Here is a 22,004-nt window from a genome sequence, read left to right as displayed (position 1 = left end):
CCTTGGTCCGTCTTTGCTGAGTTCTAAACAGCTCCCATCCTCAGACCTGTTGTTTTCTTGGCCAATTTGTATGCCACTTCCTTGGATCGAATACTATCCCGAATTTCCCTTGTAAACCATGGATTGGCCACCTTTCCCATTTTACTTTTGTGCCAGACAGGAATAAACAATTGTTTCAGTTCCTCCATGCGCTCTTTGAAAGTTTATCATTGCCTATCCACTGTCATCCCTTTAAGTAACATTCCCCAATCGATCACAGCCAACTCACATCTCATTTTATCGTAGTTTCCTTTGTTAAGATTCAGGACCCTCGTCTCAGTATCAACTACTTCATTCTCCATCTTGATGAAAAAGTCTATCATATTGTGGTCGCACATCCCCAAGGGGTCTCGCACAACTCGATTGCCAATGATTCTGTTTTAATTGCACAGTACCCAGCCTAGGATGGCTTGTTCTCTATTTTGCTCCTCAACATATTGATCCTGAAAACCCATCCCACATACACTCCAGGAATTCCTCCTACAGTATTGTGGCTAGTTTGATTTTCCCAATCTATACGGAAGGAAGAGAGAGGCTTTTAATAAGTACAAGGTGAGCAAATCAACAGAGGCATTAGTGGAGTACAGAAAGTGCAGGATGGAGCTTAAGAAAGCAATTAGGAGGGCAAAGAGAGGATATGAGAAATCCCTAGCTGGTAAAAGTATTTCAATGGGAGAGGATAATTAGAGAAAAATTAGGGCCCATTAGGGACCGAGGGGGGAATCAGTGGGTGGAGTCAGAGGACATTGGTAGGGTGTTAAATGGATATTTCACATTTGTCTTCACCCAAAAGAATGAGGAGGCAGATATGGAACTCGGAGAGAGAGATTATGAGGTTATTGAGCAAGTTGCCAAAGGGATGGACAAGGTATTGGAGGTGTTGGCAGGTTTAAAAGTGGCAAAATCTCCAGGTCCAGACGTCCCAGGTTGCTGTGGGGGGCAAGGGAGGAGACTGCAGGGGCCCTGATCCAAATTTTTAATTCTTCTCTAGTCACGGGAGATGTGCCAGAGGACTGGAGAACCACGCATGTGGTCCCAGAATTTAAGAAAGGCTGTTGGGATAAACCAGGGAACTGCAGGCCAGTGAGTTTCACGTCAGTGATGGGGAAACTAATGGAGAAAATTCTGAAGGAATGAATCTATCTCCATTTGGAGAGGCAAGGTTTGATCAGGGATAGTCAGCATGGCTTTGTCAGAGGGAAGTCATGCTGAACAAATTTGATTGAATTTTTTGAGCACGTGACTAAGTGTTTAGATGAGGGTAGTGCAGTTGATGTAGTTTACAAGGATTTCAGCCAAGCAGTTGCGAAGGTCCCACATGGAAGACTTATAAAGAAGGCAAATGCACATGGAATACAGGGGAACTTGATAAGGTGGATTCAAAGCTGGATGAACTGTAGGAAACAGAGGGTGATGACAGACGGCTGCTTTAGTAACTGGAAGCCAGGGTCCAGTGGCATACCACAGGGATCTGTGCTTGGTCTCCTATTATTCATCATTTATATAAATTACTTTGATGACTATCTGGGGGGTAGGATCAGTAAGTTTGCAGATGACAGAAAGACAGGCCGGGTGGTTAACAGTAAGGCTGGTAGTCTCGGGTTACAGGAAGATATAGACGGGATGGTCAAATGGGCAGAAAAGTGGCAGATGGATTTTAATCAAACAAAGTGTGAGGTATTGCACTTTGGAAGGAGCAATTTGACAAGGAAATATTCAACGAATGGCACCATACTGGGAAGTCCTGAGGAACAAAAAGACCATGGCTTTTTGGAAATAGATTCTCTGAAGGCAGGATGGCAGGTTAATAAGGTTATGAAAAAGGCAGAGGGTACACTTGCCTTTATCAATCGTGGCATAGATTACCAAACAAGGAAGTCATGTTTGAGTTATATAGAACATTAGTGAGGCCACAGCTGGAGTATTGTGTTCAGTTCTGGCCGCCACATTATAGGAAAGATGTGATTGCACTGGAACGGGTGCAGATGCGTTTCATCAGGATGTTGCCTGGGATGGAACATTTATGTTATGAAGAGAGGTTGGATAGGCTTGGGTTGTTTTCACTGGAGCAGAGAAGACTGAGAGGTGACCTGATAGAGGTGTTCAAGGTTATGAGGGGCATGGGCATGGCGAATAGATAACAGCTGTTCCCCTTAATTGAACGGTCGGTTACGAAGGGACACAAGTTCAAGTTGATGGTCGGGAGGTTCAGGGGGTTTTGAGGAAAAACTTTTTTACCCAGAGGGTGGTGACAGTCTGGAATGGACTGTCTGGGAGGGTGGTAGAGGCAGGTTGCGTCGCATCCTTTAAAAGGTACCTGGATGAGCAGATGGGATTAGGATTGGCAGATCAGGTGACTCTTCTGCACTGTACTTTTCTGTGATTCTGTGATATGCAGATTAAAATCACCCATAATTACAGTTGTTCCTTTATCACCTGCATCTCTAATTTCCTGTTTAATGCCATTCCCAACAATATCACTGCAGTTTGGATTGTGCCCCAGAAGCTTGTCCACTAATGTCACCCACCGAGTTGTGTGTCTCTGTGTTGATGGAAGGTGTGGATGAAAGCTGTGACACCTCGATTGTGGTCTCCTGGGAAATCATTTTCTCTGACATGAACTACTCACTTGAGACAGGTCATCTGGGTGAAGGGACTGCCTATCCCCACTACTCTGGCACAGACCAACCTCGTGTGGTATTATCAGGTATTGCGGTACCCTAGAGGCTGTAGACCATTGGGTAAGCCTAACAGCTTGCCATTGGATGTTGGTATGTGGCTCCGCCCTGACAGGCAGGGTATAAGAACAGATGCCGTCCCAGCAGCCCTCATTCTGTACCAAAGCTGCTGGGGAACAGATCTAGTCTATTAAACCCTTCAGTTATGATATAACCTTGTCTTCAAGCCTAATTGATCGTGCATCACCTCGCTGCCGCTTTCTGCTCTCTCTCCTCTTCGCCCTCCCCATCTTGGCCCTTTCCCATTTATTATGAGCTATCTGCTCTTACGGGGACAATGAGAGGGATTGCACTTGATGGATCAGGGAGATCTTTGGAAAGGTGGCATGTGTGGGCACTGCACCTGGACATGAAGGAATTGTGCTGGTGGGTGCCAGAGAATTCAGAGGAATAAGATCGGATATGGGGAGGGTGCGAGCTGTCAGCCAGTGCATTGGGGGGGGGCAGGGCTAGTTTGGGAATTTGAGGGGTGCCGGTTGGAACTGATGCTAGGAGAGAGGTGGAACTTTCAGCTCATTGAAGATCATTTGTCTTCTTACTACATTGGACAGTGGACCTCCTGGTCTTTCTGGCTGCACTGACAGCTGCTGCCACTGCCTCCCAAGTGGCATTGTTGACCCTGCTGCTGGTCCTCCAACCCCCTCGGGAGTACAGGGTGGCCCCCCTCTCATCCACAGCGTTGAGAAGCCTTGTGAGGTTGCCATCCCCAAAATGAGAAGTAGGTTTGCGCGCTACCATGCTTGTGTGTTGACTGGAAGTGGATAGCGAAGGAGTGTTTAAAAGGAGCTCCCCCTTGTTGAGGCGCAAGTCAGGCAAATCAGATGGTGAGGCAGCCAGTGTTATCAAAAATTTAAGGCTAATTTTTGGTTCTATGTGCCTTTGAATACGGGCAGTGATCTTACAAATGCGGCTGTCGTGAAACACCCCGCCAAACACGCCCAAAACTGGAGTTTGAATTTTTTCCGTTGAGGCACGCCAATTATTTCTTTTTAAAAAATAAATTTAGAGTACCCAATTCATTTTTTCCAATTAAGGGACAATTTAGCGTGGCCAATTCACCTAGCCTGCACATCTTTGGGATGTGGGGCCGAAACCCACGCAAACACGGGGAGAATGTGCAAACTCCACATAGACAGTGACCCAGAGCCGGGATCGAACCTGGGACCTCAGCGCCGTGAGGCGGCAGGGCTAACCCACTGTGCCACCGTGCTGCCCCCGCCAATTATTTCTAATAAAATTATGGCAGATTAAGTAGGGCACCAAGTTTAGCAGAGGTGGCTTCATTTCGAACCCACTGAGCTGAACTCAAACAACAGCAAACAAGTAAGAACTTTTTTCCGTAAACTTGTAAGCCAATTTATCAGAGCCTTAAATTCACATTTAATAAATGTGAGTAATATTTCAATTATCCTTCAATAGTCTTAACCAAGAATGGCCTACTGTTACAGCAAAGTTTTGGGGAGGCACAAAAGAGTTTGAACTGATTTCTCTGTTTAACTGCGCATGTAACGTTGCAGAAGTTGCTGTCCAATTTATTCCATAAACAACAGTGAGCATTGATAGCCTCACTGTTACTCCAACTGCAAAATCCAGTGCAATGTTGTATCCTTTCTGGTCCTGCTATTATAATAATAATCTTTATTAGTGTCACAAGTAGGCTTAAATTAACACTGCAATGAAGCTACTGTGAAAATTCCTAGTTGCCACACTACAGCTCCTGTTCGGGTACACTGAGGGAGAATTCAGAATGTCCAATTCACCTAACATGCACAAGCCTTTTGGGACTTGTGAGAGGAAACCGGAGCACCTGGAGGAAACACATACAGACACGGGGAGAACGTGCAGAATCTGCACAGGCAGTGACCCAAGCCAGAAATCGAACCCGGGTCCTTGGCGCTAGAAGGCAACAATGCTAACCACTGTGCCACCATGCTGCCCAAGTAAAGGATTTGATTTGTCACAAGTAGGCTTACAATATCCTGGAGGACCTTAAATGAGTATTCCTCCCATTCATACTTTATAGTATAATATTTTTAAAAATAATATGTGTTGTCACAGGTAGGCTTACATTTACACTTGCAATGAAGTTACTGTGAAAAATCCCTAGTCGCCACATTCCGGTGCCTGTTCATACTCCAGTTGCCAGAAAGCCTGCAGATATTTCATTAAAAACCTAATGAGAGGTCATTGTTATTTGTGTTGTTATAATATTGTGTAAAGGATGCACAATGTACTGTGTTGGTTGACCAAAAATTTTCAATAAAATATTTAATTTAAAAAAAAACCTAATGAGAATATTTCCATGGCCTGTAATTTCCTCTTTGGGGTTGGTGGGGGAGGGGGGAGAGAGAGAGAGAGCCAGGGGCTAACCACTTCTTCTGGGTCAGGGGCCATTAGACATGCACTGTGAGCTTCCATGATCAGGATTCCCACTATGAATTAGGGATTGTCAGTGCCAGGCATGAATTATTTGTTGTGCTGCAGTGGAAATATTGCTGAAGTACAAAGATCTGGGGCGTCATTCTCCGACTCCCCGCCGGGTCGGAGAATGGCCGTTGGCCGCCGTGAATCCGGTACCGGAGATTGGGCGGGGGCGGGAATCGGGCCGCGCCGGTTGGTGGGATCCCCCGCTGGATTCTCCGGCCCGGATGGGCCGAAGTCCCGCCCAGAAATTGCCTGTCCCGCCGGCGAAAATCAAACCTGGTATTTACCGGCGGGACCAGGCGGCGTGGGCGGGCTCCGGCGGGGGGGGGGGGGGGGCGCGGGGCGATCTGACCCCGGGGGGTGCCCCCACGGTGGCCTGGCCCGCGATCGGGGCCCACCGATCCGCGGGCGGGCCTGTGCCGTGGGGGCACTCTTTCCCTTCCGCCTCCGCCATGGCCTCCACCATGGCGGAGGCGGAAGAGACTCTCCCCACTGCGCATGCGCGGGAAACTGACAGTGGCCGCTGACGCTCCCGCGCATGCGCCGGGAAACTGACAGCGGCCGCTGACGCTCCCGCGCATGCGCCGCATTTCCGCGCCAGCTGGCGGGGCAACAAACGCCATTTCCGCCAGCTGGCGGGGCGGAAATCCCTCTGGCATTGGCCTAGCCCCTCAATGTTGGGGCTCGGCCCCCAAAGATGCGGAGCATTCCGCACCTTTGGGCCGGCGCGATGCCCGTCTGATTGGCGCTGTCTTTGGCGCCAGTCGGCGGACATCGCGCCGTTGGGGGAGAATTTCGCCCCTGATGAGGAAATAAAGGGACAGAAGCACTCTTAAAAGGGCAGAAAGTGGCCTCCTATTAAAATTCCCAATTGAGAGCAAGGCTTCAGTAGTTAAAGCTCTGAGATCCACTGGAGAAAGGGTAACTACATCCTTTGTTCCCTGTTTATATGGACTTGGTATATGTCAAGTTTATTACCTAGCCTGAACTGAAGTGATCGAGCATGGAACCTGTTTCAAATCATTTTAAATGAGTCTTGTTCATGCTGATGACAATGAGCCATAGATTTCCAGCGGCCCAGAATTGCATTTGGGGTATGCCCCAAAAATAAGGCAGGCAATCCCTCTCAGAGGACGCCAGATAAGGATTTGTACAGAACAGTCATTTGTCATCTTCATGGATACAATTGCACCTTAAATATTAGCCCAGTTTCTGTTTCAAAGACCAAAATTCCGACTCAAATTATGGTTAGTAGTTCTTAGGTTATCTTAATTACACTTTGGTTTTAGTAACACGTGAGAAAGTAAAGGTGCAGTACTCGAAGGATAACAATTTAAGAACGTAAGGGAATGAAAAAGAGGACGAGAAGAAGACCATTCAACCCCACAAGGTTGCCCCACCATTCAATAAGATCATGGCTGATCTCAATTTCACTTTCCTGCCTGTACTCATAAATTTAACTGACTTGTAGATTAAAAATATGTCGACCCAGCCTTGAAAGTATTTAATGATCAAATTTCTGCTATTCTCCGGGTAGATAATTCCAAAGATTAAATGGCCCTTTGTTCCAGATTACCCACAAAGGGAAATAACATCTCAATATCTTCCCTCGTAAACCCCTCAGAAATATTTTTATGTTTCAATAAAATCATTTTTCATACTTCTGAACACCAATGAATGCAAACCCAAACTACTCAATCTTTCCTCATCAGACATCCCAGGAATCAACCTTGTGAACTTTCTCTGAATTGGCTCCAATGTAAATGTATCCCTCTTTCAAAAAGGAGACCAAAACTATGGACAGTGCTCTAGGTATAAACTCACCAATTCCTGTGGTTGTAGCAAGAATTCTCTACTTTTGTACTCCATCCCCCTTGTACCAAAAGCAAACACTCAATTTGCCTTCCTAATTACTTGCTGTATCTGAATACTATTTTTTGTGATTAATGTACAAGGACATCCAAATCTCTCTGCACTGCAGCTCTCCATTTAAGTAATATTTTATTTTTTGAATCTTCTTATCAAAGTGGATAAGCTCACAATTTCCTTCATCATATTTGATCTGCCAAATCTTTGCCCACTCGCTTAACCTCTCCTTATCCCTTTGGAGTCTCGTTGTGCCCTCCTCACACTTTGCCTTCCCATCTATCTTTGCATCATCAGCAAATCTGGCTGCAATGCACTCTGCCCATTTATCCAAGTCGTTAATATTACTCATTTTAGTTAGATATTATATTTGTTAACCTTTTAATAACAGCTAAAGTTGAAAGGCATTTTCTGTTCGTCAATTATGATCCCAAAAAACAAGAATTTTCAGTTTCAATCATTTTATCTGTGTTGTATGGCTGTTGTATTCAAAAAGGTGTATTTTCTACTGGAAGAATCTATTGAAAACTAGGGATTGAAACAGAAACACACTTGATGCCGCTACTGAATATCCTGGAGCCTATTGTTGAGATTCTTCTGCAATGCTGTCATGTTCATGATGTTCTTCTCATTTCTTTTAAACAGATATGTGTGTTGGAGAGACAAATCTTTGATTTTCTTGGCTACCAATGGGCACCTATCCTGGCCAATTTTCTGCACATTGTCACAGTCATTTTTGGCCTTTTTGGGGCTATCCAGTTCAGACAACGATATGTAATCAGGGTGAGTAGAACACTTAAATTTCTAAAAACTGTATGATTGCCTGAGTCAAGCGATAGAGATGTAGCTGTCAAGAAAAGGACGTCAATTTTTCATGCTATTTAAAGAGGTAGCTAAACTGGAAAATTAAGCAGAGATGATCACGTGTCACTTTGCTGTATTTAGTCTTTAAGTTAATCACAGAATCACAGAATAATACAGCGGCAGAAGAGGCCTTGCGGCCCACTAAGCCTGCAACGATGCATGAAAAACACCAGACCTGTCTACCTAATCCCATTTGCCAGCACTTGGCCCATAGCCTTGAATGTTAGGACCAAGTGCTCATTCAGGTACTTTTTAAAGGACGTGAGGCAACCCGCCTCTACCATCCTCCTAGGAAGTGCATTCCAGACGGTCGCCACCCTCTGGGTAAAAAAGATTTTCCTCAACCCCCACTTGAACCGCCTGCCTCTCACATCGAACGTGTGTCCCCTCATAATTGACCCTTCAACTAAGGGGAACAGCTGCTCCCTATCCACTCTGACCATGCCCTCATAATCTTGTACACCTCAATCAGGTCACCCCTCCATCTTCTCTGTTCCAGTGAAAACAACCCAAGCCTATCCAACCTCTCTTCATAACTTAAATGTTCCATCCTAGGCAACATCCTGGTGAATAGCCTCTGCGCCCCCTCCAGTTCCATCATATCCTTCCGATACTGACCCGCCAGAATTGCACACAGTACTCCAGCTGTGGCCTCACCAAAGTTCTATACAATGCCAACGTGACCTCCCTACTTTTGTAATCTAAGCCTTGCTTGATAAAGGCAAGTGTCCCATATGCCTTATTCACCACCCTATTAAACTACCCTTCAACCTTCAGAGATCTATGGACAAAAACTTCAAGGTCCATTTGTTCCTCGGAATTTCCCATTTGAAACATTTTTTAAAATAGTATAATTTTCCACCATTTTATATTCATGTGAAGGGTCAGTTACTTTCATAAATTGATCACTGTAATATTCTCTGGAGAAATGGACCACTGTTTTACATCGATAGCCCAGACCTTGCAATTAATATTTACGTTGTTGAGTCTCTGATATCAGCATGATTTATCGTACATACATAGATGCTGCAATTCCAAAATTCCTAAAATTAAGTAGTCAAAATACTGAGACCCACAAAGCAATATTTAGCATTACCAAGTGGGTAAGCAGCAGCTACATTAATGTTTTCCATCTCAAAGCTGATAAAGATTACCATAGATACACTAAATAGGCCATAGCTCATTTATCATTGATCACTCTGAATGCATTGAAAAGAAAGCGGGAATTTGAGAACATTGTAAGAGATGCAGTGCAGAGAAGAAGTTGCTCCATTCTGCCTTTAACACTTGTAGTGCTTGTATATTATTTCGGCAATATGTATTTAAAACTAGGAATCTATGTACATTATTAAATTAATAATTTAAACTACTTGTAAGGAAAGGGTTAATAGACTAGCTATGAGTACAGAGCAATGTTTGTTATGTGAAAACCAGATGAGAACGATACTTGCTAATTAAAACAATGCTTATTAACTGTAGTGATACTGTTGAATTGAATAGACCAGTTTCAATTGAATAGTCCAAAGATGTGCAGGTTCGGTGGATTGGTTATGATAAATTGCTCTTAGTGTCTAAAAAAGGTTAGGTGGGATTACTGGGTTATGGGAATAGAGTGGAAGCGTGGGCTAAGTGGGGTGCTCTTTCCAAGGGCCGGTGAAGACTCGATGGACTGAATGGCCTCCTTCTGCACGGTAAATTCTATGATCTATGATTAGAACTGCCAATCACAGCAAACAGTGAAGGCTGATTGAAACCACACAGGTAATCACAGTGGAATGGGAAGAAGTCCTCAAATGGCAAAGTGAATGGAAGCTGTGATAACCCTCACAAGGGCCATGGGGAATCAATTATGGATCTCCCTGTGGGGCTCATGGGGTGCGTTTTCCCATGGTAGGGAGCAGAGGCCCATCCAGCTGGGACTCGTTATCGAGCTCTTTAAATGCCGACTCAGACCCGGAACGGGAATTCCGTTGGTCCCGGGCTGGGATACTTGTGTTGTGCACCATGGGTGCGACTTTACCTTTGAGTTCAAAATAGATCTGTTTCAACCTTCATCTCTGTGTCTCCTTGATTACTACACTGGCGACGAGGAGCACAAGTGGTATTCTGGACAGCCCCACTTAAAAAAAAAAACCAACTCCAGTCAGGAAAGGTGGGAAGAGAACCCGGAAATGCCACTATTTGGGAAACTCGAGCCGTATGATGCGGGCGTAGAGGATTGGTCCCAGTATGCTGATAGAATGCACTATTTCTTTGTACGAATGACCATGGTAATCCTTCTGGCTGCTTGTGGAGCCCCAACGTTCGCCATCATTAAGAGTTTGACTTGCCAGGAAGCCCTGGAATCAATAGCATTTCATGAACATGTAGAATCAGTGGCCAGCTATTACGATCCGAAGCCATCAGTAATTCTCCAGCATTACATGTTTAATCCAGAAGGATTCCTGGAAAACCCGTAACAGAATTCCTCACCAGGTTCAAGAAACCGGAGGAACACTATGACTATGGGTCTTCCCTGCCGGACATGCTCGAGGGCTGACTGGTATGTGGGTTGAACAAAATCGCAACACATAGAAAACTGCTTACAGAACCCATTTATACCTTGAAAGAGCCATAGAACTGGCACTGCCCCTGAAAATTGCTGAGAAAGGGGTCCAAAAACTTCAACGTTCATTGGACTGCTGCATGCTCAACATCGAATGGCCCTCGTATAGAAAAACTGGGCTCTCCATAGAAAGTATCGCCATACCCCACCCACTACCTGTTCACCACTCAGCCACGGCACACAAGGATATGGGTCAATGGCCATGAAACCCCAGAAATGTTAGGGAAGTTTCCTCGGAGGACTTCAAGTACATTGTACCTGCGGCCAAAGGATACGTTCAAGGCAAGGCTGCCAGAATCATCAGTATGTGTATCGCCCAGGCCGAAAAACAAAGCAACCTCTGGCCTTGCAAATCCACCAGCCCGAACAGATGAAGCTGAACTGCATCACTGTAATAAATCCACGGAGGCAGAAGTCCCGTCACCAGAATTCTTTTTATTTACAAACCCAACAGCTGAACAACCATGACCATTCAGTCTGCTGTCTACACCGGGAGTGCAGAGGACCTGACACTCCCTGTTACATACACAGAAAGGGCCCACTAATCAGGGAACTCATATTCTAATTGGCCAATCTCAAAGGTCTGTCCTAAGTCATTACACCCCACCCCCCAAAGTCCGAGGAGCTCCCATTGTCCTCGTGACTCATGGGTCTCCTGCTTCGTTTTTGCGCCGGGTCCGGCTCCTCCACTTAGGCCTCTGACATAGGGGAGCGTAGGCGCCCGTCTTTTCCGATGTGAGCGCCTGAGGGGTGGTTTGTCTCTTTCCTCCGGCGGCAGGGGTACACCTGTGGCATCATCACAGTATCCATATCCGAGTCTGATGTCCTCACCAGTGGTGTCGGAGGGGCGTGAATAGTTTGTCGGGGAGGACTCTCCACGATCCTTGGTATGCTGGTCTGAGTCAGCTCTGGAGGAGGAAATGAATCTGAGGCCTGTACCTGGTCCAGGTGTTTATTTATTACATGTTTTCCCACACATATCTCATACGACACAGGTCCTGTCCTGGCCTTGACTGTTCCTGCTACCCATGTGGGGCCATTCGCATAATTTCTGTCCCATACATTTTCACCCGTGTTGCACTGCCTTTCTCGGCGAGTGTTGTCGTGGCCCCTGCATTGGGCCTCTTGATGTCGCTCTATTCTGCAACCTAAATTCGGGAATAGTAGACTCAGCCTTGTTCGGAGTCGTCTGCCCATGAGTAGCTCTGCCGATGCTATTCCCATTGTGGCGTGTGGGGTTGTTCTGTAGTCAAATAGCCAGCATGACAGTTTGGTGTCCAATGATGCTGCTAACTGTCTCTTGAACCCGACTTTTAAGGTCTGGACGGCTCTCTCCGCCAAACCATTCGATGCTGGGTGGTGTGGTGCCGAATGCCCCGAAGCTATTGGTGGTATTGCTTTGTCTTCTTTCAACAAACCCCGCAATGGCTTGTGGTCTGTAAATATAGTGAATTTCCGCCCGTACAAGTACTGGTGAAAGTTTCGATTTGGGCGTACTTTCGTTCTATTGCTGCCAGCGTCCTGGAAGCAAACGCAATCGGTCGTTCCTGTACGTTTTGCCCTCTGTGTGCCAAAACTGCACCAACGCCATATGGAGACGCGTCACACGTGAGCACCAACTCTTTCCTGGGGTCGTAGTGTGCAAAGACGTTCTCTGAGGAAAGCTGTTCTTTTATCTTCTTGAAAGCCCTGTCTTGGTGGGCGGACCACTCCCAGGCTTGTCCCTTCTTTAGTAATTGGTGTAGGGGGTCCAAGATGGAAGCTCTGTTCAGTATGAACTTTCCATAATATGTCACCAGTCCTAAAAATGACCTTAACTCCTGGATTGTGGTGGGGGCCGGGGCATCTTTAATCGCCCTCCATCAGAGTAGCCTGTAACTCATGCGCTCCGCTTGCTGCTTTTTCTAAGGACAAAGCCAGCTGCAATGCTTGTTTGCAATCCAGCTCGGCCTCTGCTAACAGACATTTCTGTATTGCTAAATTATTTATTCCACATACCAAACGGTCTGGGAGCACCTCATTTAGCGTCAGGCCAAATTCGCAAGCCTCTGCTAATCGCCTTAATCTTGTTAAAAAGTTTGTAACTGACTCCCCAGTGTCTTGGAATGCTGAGTAAAACCGGTACCTTCGCAGGATCAGAGGTGGCTTACTTTAATCTCGAAGTGACTCCATGCACAAATGTGATATGGTATATTAAAACAAACTTTATTATTAACACAATGGGCAGCATGGTAGCACAGTGGTTAGCACAGTTGCTTCACAGCTCCGGGGTCCCAGGTTCGATTCACGACTTGGGTCATTGTCTGTGCGGAGTCTGCACATTCTCCTCGTGTCTGCGTGGGTTTCCTCCGGGTGCTCCGGTTTCTCCCCACAGTCCAAAAATGTGCGGGTTAGGTGGATTGGCCACGCTAAATTGCCATAAAAATGGTTAAGTGGGGTTGCTGGGTTACGGGGATAGGGTGGAAGTGTGGGCTTGAGTAGGTTGCTCTTTCCAAGGGCCGGTGCAGAACCGATGGGCTGAATGACCTCCTTCTGCACTGTAAATTCTATGATACTATGATTAACAGTGTTAAACTAACTTTAACATTATACAATAGCTTAAGAGAAATAGCTTAAAAATTACATGTTAAACAATGCTTCACAATGAAATTAAACACTTTAACTCCTAACTGCTATCTTTTATCTCCAATCAAACAAAGCCCATCTCTGATCAAAATTCACTTTTAATAGTTAATAAACACTGGAATCCTTGCTGTATAGAGATCTTGTCTTGGAGAAACTGCTTTGAGAGAGAGATCCTTCAGGAAACAGCCTACGTTTCTTGCCTGTGTCAAACTGCTGTTTAACTTCACAGCATTTGGCAAAAAACTTCTGTTGTGTTCATAGCAAAATCCTGGCTCCTCCCATTAACTGCATCATCTCTATCTTACTAACTGGGTTATGACCATCTTACTAAGACTCATCACAACCTCTCAATTATCTTATTTCTATAAACAAAATTCCATTAGCCTTATTTAGGTAAACACTATACATGTTTGGAATGAATGATGGTTTTATTTTTACAATGTTTGAATTACCCCATTTGTAGCCCCAACGTCTGCCTGTCTTTTAAACCAGGATTTGTTCAACCCCTTACACACACTAACCCAGGTTTATAACTATGACTGCACCAGATTAATATAAAACAATGTGGGCAGGATTCTCCAAGCCCCGCGCCGGGCTGGAGAATCCCCGCAACCGCATCACGCTGCCCCGACGCTGGCACGCGATTCTCTGCTCATTGGCACCGACACATTTGGCGCGGCGTCGGTCATGGGCCGCTCTATGCGGCCAGGCCGCAGATTTTCCGGCCTGAATGGGCTGAGTGGCCGCTCTAAAAATGCAGAGTCCCGCCGGCACCGTCCACACCTGGTCGCAGCCGGCGGGAACTCTGTGTGCAGGATCGGGGGGACGGCCTGTTGAGGGGGGGGAGGGGGGTCCAACCCCGGGGGAGGCCTCCGATGGGGCCTGGCCCGCGACTTGGGCCCACTGATCGGTGGGTGGCCTCTCGCTCCCCGGGCCTATTTTCTTACACGCCGGCCCCTGAACTCCCGCGCCATGTTGCGTCGGGGCCGGCACGTTGAGGGAGGCCACCGCGCATGCGCGGGTTGGCGCGGCGCACAGTTTGCACCGGGATGGGAGGCTGGAGCGGCGTGAATCGCTCCAGCACCGTGCTGGCCCCCTGTAGGGGACAGAATTGGTATTCCCAGTGGCCTGTTCCGACACTCTGCCGACGAATGGGAGAATCCCGCCCTGTACATCTGAATTTCCTACTATTCATTACACTCTGACATTGAAAATTTGGTAAAACAGTGCCTGCCGTGTCAGGAAACTCAGAAGATCCCACGATCGGCCTCGTTACTCCCATGGAAGTGGCGAGGGTACAGGTACACATGAACTTCGCAGTGCTGTTCATGGGGTCAATATTATTAATCTTGGTCGACACCCATTCTAAATGGATGGCTATACATTGGATGTCCTCCACGACTTCCATTGCCACCATGGAAAAGTTCCAGTAATCATTTTGTACCACTGGGACACCGGAGATCCTCATGCCCGACAATAGGACCCCCTTCACCAGTGGAGAATTCTGCCGTTTGTGAAGTGCACCAGGATTAAACACATGCAAACGGCGCCATACCACCCATCTTCCAATGGCCTTAAATACGGCATGAGAAAACCGACCGCTGGCTCACTCAACACCAAATTGGCTCAGTTCTTCTTCAATTACAGGACCAGGCCACACACCACAATGAGGGTTGCGCCAGCGAAATTGCTGACGGGCCAACGCCTCCAGATCAGACACAATCTATTGTTTCCAAACCGAGGTGGGAAAGTGGGGTTAAAACAAGAGGCCCAGAAAAAAACGATCCCTAATGACTCAACATGATCTTCAGGCCAGGACGTACGTGGCTGGATTATCCGGCGGCAGCCCACTCACACCCGTGTATTTCGTGACGGCATTGGGGTGCCCACAATGGGAAACCGGGATTTGCATCCTGCTGCTGGCGGGGATCCACCGCATCAGAAAACGGGTACGGCGGGACAGAGAATCCCGCCTACCATCTCTGTTTGCATTTTCGGAGATTGATCCCCTTGGATCCCACGATTTCTGGTGGAAAAGTGGAAAAGGTCAAAATCAGGGAGAGGACTGTAAAAAAACACCTGGACCATCTCAAGTGCAGGGAACCGTCTACTGCGGAAATTATGCCCTCAACATTCTTGGAACCTAGCTCCAGGCAGGGGACTCAACCCAGGTTAAACTCGAGAGTCATCCCCCAGGAGGACAAAGTCTCAGGCTCAGAAATGGAGACTGAGGTGACTGACCCACAGCTAGATGTCAACATCGTGGAAGAGCCCCCACCTGTAGCCCTTCAATGCCCGGCTAGGAAGCATTGATCCCCAATTCGCTTCACCCCGCCACCCCCCCCCCAAAAATCCGGCTCTGTTGATGGTGAACTCAAGGCCATGTACAAAGAGACAATGGAGCCTCATCAACGCAGGAGTGAGGGGGAGGATCTGGTCTTTGGTGGGAAGGATGTGATAACCTTCATGAGGACCATGGAGAATCACTTATCAATCTCCCGTGGGGTTTGTGGAGTACGAATTCCCATGGTAGTGGGTGGAGGCCCATTACCGGAGACCCGCCCAGCAATCGTCTGCTCCCAACCGGCCGAGTTCCCGACGCCGTGGTTCTAACCAACTATCGGCGTTCGGGAAGGTCACGTGGCGGTTGTGGACTCAGTCCCTCAGGCACTGGGGCGGGGGAGGGGGGGGCCTCATGGGCGGCCGGAAGATAGATCAGGCCAGTCGGATCTTGGGGCACGCAGCAGATCGTGGGGGCCGACATTTTGAAGCTGCCTCCGCAGTCCGAGTGCGCCATGGTGCTCGGCACGGCCACTGGAGGCCGCCGCCGTGCGCATGCGTGGATTCAAACCGGAGGTGCTGGGGCCCATATCCGCAGCTAAAGCTGCGTGAATCTCTCTGGGTCCGTGCTAGCCCCTTGCAGGTCAGTGAATCGACTGATCTTTTTTATTGGAAACATGGGAGTGAAACGCTAGTGTTTTTACGCCGGCGTGGGGACATAGTCTCATTTTGGGAGAATCCAGCCCCATGAGCGCAATTTAACATCACATTGCACCTGTTGCGGATATGTGCGTGCCGGTTAGACCGCAGGAGAGGCCGAAATTGGGATACACGCCGGGCGCCGTTCGGTTTGGGATCTAACCAACCCGCTTCCTTTATCCAATTATTAATTATCCAATTATCACCAATGAGGTGTTGGGTGCTCTGAGGTACAGACGAACCAACACGGTTGCGATTGGTACAACGCACTTTTATTCCATCTAACTATTTATACATCAGACTTGGTGCTCAGCACGTTGTGACTGTGTGAGTTTCTTGCTATGAGGTCCTGGCCCTGTGCTGTCTCCAGATGGACTGCCCAGGAAGTGTCGTGCTTCTTGTCTTATACTGTGTCTGCTCTTGTCTGTGATTGGCCGTCGTGTTATGTGTGCTAATTGGTCCGTTGGTCTGTCTATCATTATGTATGTGTTATAATGTATGTTTGAATATCATGACATCCCCCCTTTTTTACAAGATTATGTGCCTACGTGGTTATAAATATAAATGTGTCCTGCGTGCTGCTAAAGGTGTGTGTGTGTGCGTAATATTTACATCATGTACATGGGGCTTAACTATATACAAGGGGCGATGTCAGGTGTGACATGCTAACGAGGTTGTACCATAACAAAAGAAGAACAAGGTGGAAATTTGGAACGATCAAACGAGGCCTGTAACGATAAAACAGTGACATGTTATAAAACAGTGAAGGGGAGCCACGGGGAGCCACGCGTCAGAGAACTTCGGCAGGTGCTGACCAGCCACCGTCTGGTAGGTGGATGCGGACGTTGTCTCCAGGGGCCAGGGAGGGAAGATCAGTTGCCTGTATGTCGTACGATCTCTTCTGGCGATCGCGCTGCAGTTGCATCCTATGCAGTACCGGAGCATGGTCTATTGTTGGTGCCAGGATGGAAGGCACAGTGGTTCTGAGGGCGCGACCCATCAGCAGCTGTGCTGGTGAGAGACCAGTGGCTAGTGGGGCCGAGCGATAGGCCAGCAGGGCGAGGTAGAAGGCTGACCCGGCAGCAGCAGCCTTGCAGAGGAGCCGCTTGGCAATGTGAACGCCCTTCTCCGCCTTTCCATTGGACTGGGGATGCAAAGGGCTGGACGTCACGTGTGTGAAGCCATACGAAGCAGCAAAGGACGGCCATTCATGGCTGGCAAAACAGGGCCCATTGTCCGACATGACAGTCATCGGAATGCCGTGGTGAGCAAAGGTGTCTTTGCAGGCCCTGATGACAGCAGACGACGTCAAATCGTGCAGGCGTATGACTTCTGGGTAGTTTGAGAAGTAGTCAACTATGATGACATAGTCCATGCCGAGCGCGTGAAACAGGTCGACACCCACCTTCGCCCAGGGGGACGTCACCAGCTCATGGGGCAGAAGCGTCTCAGGAGGTTGCGCCGGCTGAAACCTTTGGCAGGTTGTACAGTTGAGCACCATGTTGGCAATATCGTCACTGATGCCCGGCCAGTATACCGCCCCTCGAGCCCTCCGTCTGCACTTCTCGACCCCCAAGTGGCTTTCATGTAGTTGGTCGGGAACCAGCTGGCGCATGCTGTGCGGAATCACAATCCGGTCCAGCTTTAGAAGGACACCATCAATGATGGCGAGGTGGTCTCGTACATTGTAGAATTGTGGGCACTGCCCCTTGAGCCACCCTTCCGTCATGTGGTGCATCACACGTTGTAGAAGGGGGTCAGCCGCAGTCTCACGGCGAATGTGGGCCAGACGTGCATCAGTAGCTGGCAGATTGGCCGATGTGAAAGCCACCTGTGCCTCGACCTGACATACGAACCCCTTCGCATCTGGCGGCGTGCTCACTGCTCTGGATAGGGCATCCGCCACGATGAGGTCCTGAAGTTGGAAGTCGTACCTCCTGAGTTTAAGTAGGATGCGCTGGAGGCGAGGGGTCATCTCGTTCAGGTCCTTGTTTATTATGCTTACCAGGGGGCGGTGGTCAGTTTCGACCGTGAACCGTGGAAGACCATAGACGTAATCGTGGAACTTGTCTAAACCGGTTAGCAAGCCCAGGCATTCTTTTTCGATTTGCGCGTAGCGCTGCTCTGTGGGGGTCATGGCCCGCGATGCATAGGCCACTGGGGCCCATGATGCCGTGTCATCCCTCTGCAGGAGCACTGCTCCAATGCCGGATTGGCTGGCATCAGTTGAGATTTTGGTGGCACGAGACGTGTCAAAAAACGGCAACACTGGTGCCGTAGTGAGTTTGCGTTTGAGCTCCTCCCATTCCAGCTGGTGCATGTGTTGCCACTGGAACTCTGTGGATTTTCTGACGAGGTGGCACAGAGTCGTCGTGTGGGAGGCAAGGTTGGGAATGAACTTCCCCAGGAAGTTGACCATGCCAAGGAAGCGTAGGACAGCCTTCTTGTCGGCCGGCTGCGGCATGGCTGTGATGGCGCTCACGTTGTCTGCATCCGGACGGACCCCTGACCGGGAGATATGGTCCCCCAGGAACTTCAACTCGGTCTGGCCAAAGGAGCACTTGGCTCGGTTGAGGTGCAGGCCATTTTCCCGTATGCGGGCAAGAACGCGTTGGAGACGATACATGTGCTCCTGCGGTGTGGTGGACCAGATGATGACATCGTTCACATATACGCGCACCCCTTCAATGCCTTCCATCATCTGCTCCATGATTCTATGGAAGACCTCGGATGCCGAGATGATGCCAAATGGCATCCGGTTGTAGCAGAACCTGCCGAATGTGGTGTTGAAGGTACATAGCTTTCGGCTAGACGGGTCCAGTTGGATCTGCCAAAATCCTTTAGAAGCATCCAGTTTCGTGAATATCTTCGCCTGGGCCATTTCACTAGTTATCTCCTCCCGTTTGGGTATGGGATAATGTTCCCTCATAATATTATTATTGAGGTCTTTGGGGTCAATACAGATGCGGAGCTCGCCAGAGGGCTTCTTGACACACACCATGGAGCTGACCCATGGCGTGCGCTCTGTGACCCTGGATAGGACCCCTTGGTCCTGGAGATCCTGCAGCTGCTGCTTGAGGCGGTCTTTAAGTGGCACAGGAACCCTGCGAGGTGCGTGAACGACCGGGATGGCGTCCGGTTTGAGGTAAATTCGGTAGGTGTATGGCAGTGTTCCCATTCCTTCGAATGCCTCCTGGTTGTGGGCGAGGAGCGATTGGAGCTGTGCGTAGAACTCTGCATCCGGGAAGTCAGACGTGCCGTCTGGAGAGAGAGAGAGGATTCGTTGCACAAGGTGGAGAGCCTTGCATGCCTGTGCGTCCAGCAGGGAGACCTTCGATGAGCCAACTATCTCGAACGAGAGAGTGGCCGTGTGTGTGTTGTGTGTCACCTGGAGCTGGCAGGATCCCATGGCCGGGATAACGTTCCCGTTGTATTCGACCATCTTGCACCGGGATGGCTGGATTGGTGGTCTGACCTTTACGGCGTAGAAGGCTGAGCATGCTATGAGGTTGGCGGAGGTGCCAGTGTCCAGGCGGAAGGTGATCGGCAATCGGTTGATCATTAGGGTGGCACTCCATTCATCACCCGGATTGATGGTGTTGACCCGGTTCGCATCAATGACCGCAATCCGGAAGGCGTCTTGGTCATCTGTGTTGTCGGTTTGGATGTCGTGATGTGGAGGCTGAATGGTCCGCACGTTCCTGCGAGGTTGTCGGAGATGTGGAAGATCAACAGGTTGAGCCGCTCGACAGTAGGCAGCGTAGTGGCCCATCTTGCCACAGCGTAGGCATTGTCGGGTTTTTGCAGGACATTGCCCTTTTAAATGTGCAGCTCCACAGTTGCCGCACGTCATGACGTCATGGCGTTCGTTACGCCACTGCGCATGCGCAGTTCGGTCTTGCATCGGGCGCACCTGCGCAGCACGTCCCTCAGTGTTGCCGTAGGTTTTGGCACGCACAAACACGGGAGGCCTTAAAAAGTGCGCAAAACGGCCGCCCACGTCCGGGCCGCGGGCCGGGAGAAACTCGATTGCCTGGACGCTTTCGGCTGATTCGGTCGCCTGAAATTGGGCATATCGGCTAGTCGCATTCTCATGCAGGACACAGGCTTCAACTGCAGATGCTAAGGTCAGGCCTTTAATTTTTAGAAGCTGCTGGCGTAGGCCACTGGAGGCAATGCCAAAAACGATCTGTCCCGGATCATGGAGTCTGAGGTGGTGTCGTTACCTCAGGACTGCGCGAGTATGCGGAGGTGTGTCAGGAAGGACTGAAAGAGCTCATCCTTACCTTGCAGGCGCTGCTGAAAGACATACCTCTGAAAGCTGTCGTTGACCTCAACGTTGAAGTGCTTGTCGAGCTTGAGGAGGACCGTGTCATACTTAGCTTTGTTCTCGCCTTCCGCGAACACCAAGGAGTTGTATACATTGATGGCGTGCTGACCTGCGGTAGTGAGGAGCATGGCAATCTTTGTTTCGTCCGAGGCGACCTGTTTTTCATTGGCTTGCATGAAGAGTTCGAAGCGCTGCTTGAAGAGCTTCCAATTTGTGCCCAGGTTCCCAGCGACTTGCAACGGCTGCGGTTTGTTGCGGATGTCCATGGCTCAGGATGGCAGATTTGCCGGTAGGTATTGATTCACTCACTGGTACCATGAGGTGTTGGGTGCTCTGAGGTACAGACGAACCAACACGGTTGTGATTGGTACAACGCAGTTTTATTCCATCTAACTATTTATACATCAGACTTGGTGCTCAGCACATTGTGACTGTGTGAGTGTCTTGCTATGAGGTCCTGGCCCTGTGCTGTCTCCAGATGGACTGCATAGGAAGTGTCGTGTTTCTTGTCTTATACTGTGTCTGCTCTTGTCTGTGATTGGCTGTCGTGTTATGTGTGCTAATTGGTCCGTTGGTCTGTCTATCATTATGTATGTGTTATGATGTATGTTTGAATATCATGACAACCAATTCAGGGCAATCTCCCTCTCATTAATGTGATGGACACCCTATCTAACGGCCTCCCTGGATCTAATCGCCTCCCCAACAGGAGACCATGAGGGTGCCCTTTAGCACAGCTATTTAAAAACAGGAAGCTAGCGCAATGGCTGCTGTGGGGATCAGAGGTGAGGAGCCATTTTCAAAATCGGGCATGCAGCCCGGGAGCACTGGAGTTGCTGCCCCAGTACTCGGGGAGTGGAGCCTCCAGAGAGGGATGAGCCTGGTCGTGGGGCTGCGGGCCTGGTCGGTGTTTGCACCTGAGCCGGAAGGCGTCCTACAGGCCACCTCCAGGTTGTGTGTACCCAGAACAGGGGCAACGACAGCTGCGGCCTATCTGTTCCACAAAGCCAAGACAGAGCCCTGTTTGTGGTAATATGATGAAGGTCATTTTAACTCCCTCTGATTGTGAGCAGCCTCTGGATGCACAACTGACGGCCATTGCTAATAAGAAATTGGTATCATTAGTTATGTCAGCACTTCACAGTTCCCAAGTGTATTGTCTTGGGTACACATGCCATGTCTCAGACGTGTTTCATTGCCGAGCATTCCAATCAAACGGTGAGTCCTGACACTTTGCTTGAATCATGAGGCTGTCAGCACCACAGAGGCAGCAGCCAATAATCAAACACTCTAGAGCTGGGCTTCAGCACTGGGGATATCCCAGCAACCAGAGGGTGAGTGTATGGATCAGGGGAGGGTACTTGAGCTCAGTCCCCCAAATGTTCCTGGCTGGGGTCTGGGGTCCGGATCTGGGGTCCGGGGTCTAGCAGCCCCTGCTGTGGCTGGGGGTTCCTGCCCAAGGCAGGGTCCCCCAGCACAAGATGATCGCCGGATTACACCCAGAGAGAAGACGGGACACTGAAGGGTGGGAGAG

General features: G+C 49.0%; 1 protein-coding gene across 2 annotated transcripts in view; it reads left to right on the top strand.

The window, feature by feature from the left end:
• The window catches only part of nkain2 (sodium/potassium transporting ATPase interacting 2), an 851,703-nt gene that overhangs the window by 385,292 nt on the left and 444,407 nt on the right, over positions 1–22,004 (top strand). For both annotated transcript variants that reach the window (XM_072499279.1, XM_072499278.1), the window contains exon 2: positions 7,713–7,850. In XM_072499279.1, coding sequence (XP_072355380.1) covers positions 7,713–7,850 — 138 coding nt within the window. The remainder of the gene's footprint in view (positions 1–7,712; positions 7,851–22,004) is intronic.

The sequence above is a fragment of the Scyliorhinus torazame genome, chromosome 4 (assembly GCF_047496885.1).
Source record: "Scyliorhinus torazame isolate Kashiwa2021f chromosome 4, sScyTor2.1, whole genome shotgun sequence".
Taxonomy (NCBI): domain Eukaryota; kingdom Metazoa; phylum Chordata; class Chondrichthyes; order Carcharhiniformes; family Scyliorhinidae; genus Scyliorhinus; species Scyliorhinus torazame.
This window is presented reverse-complemented; position numbering and strand designations above follow the sequence as displayed.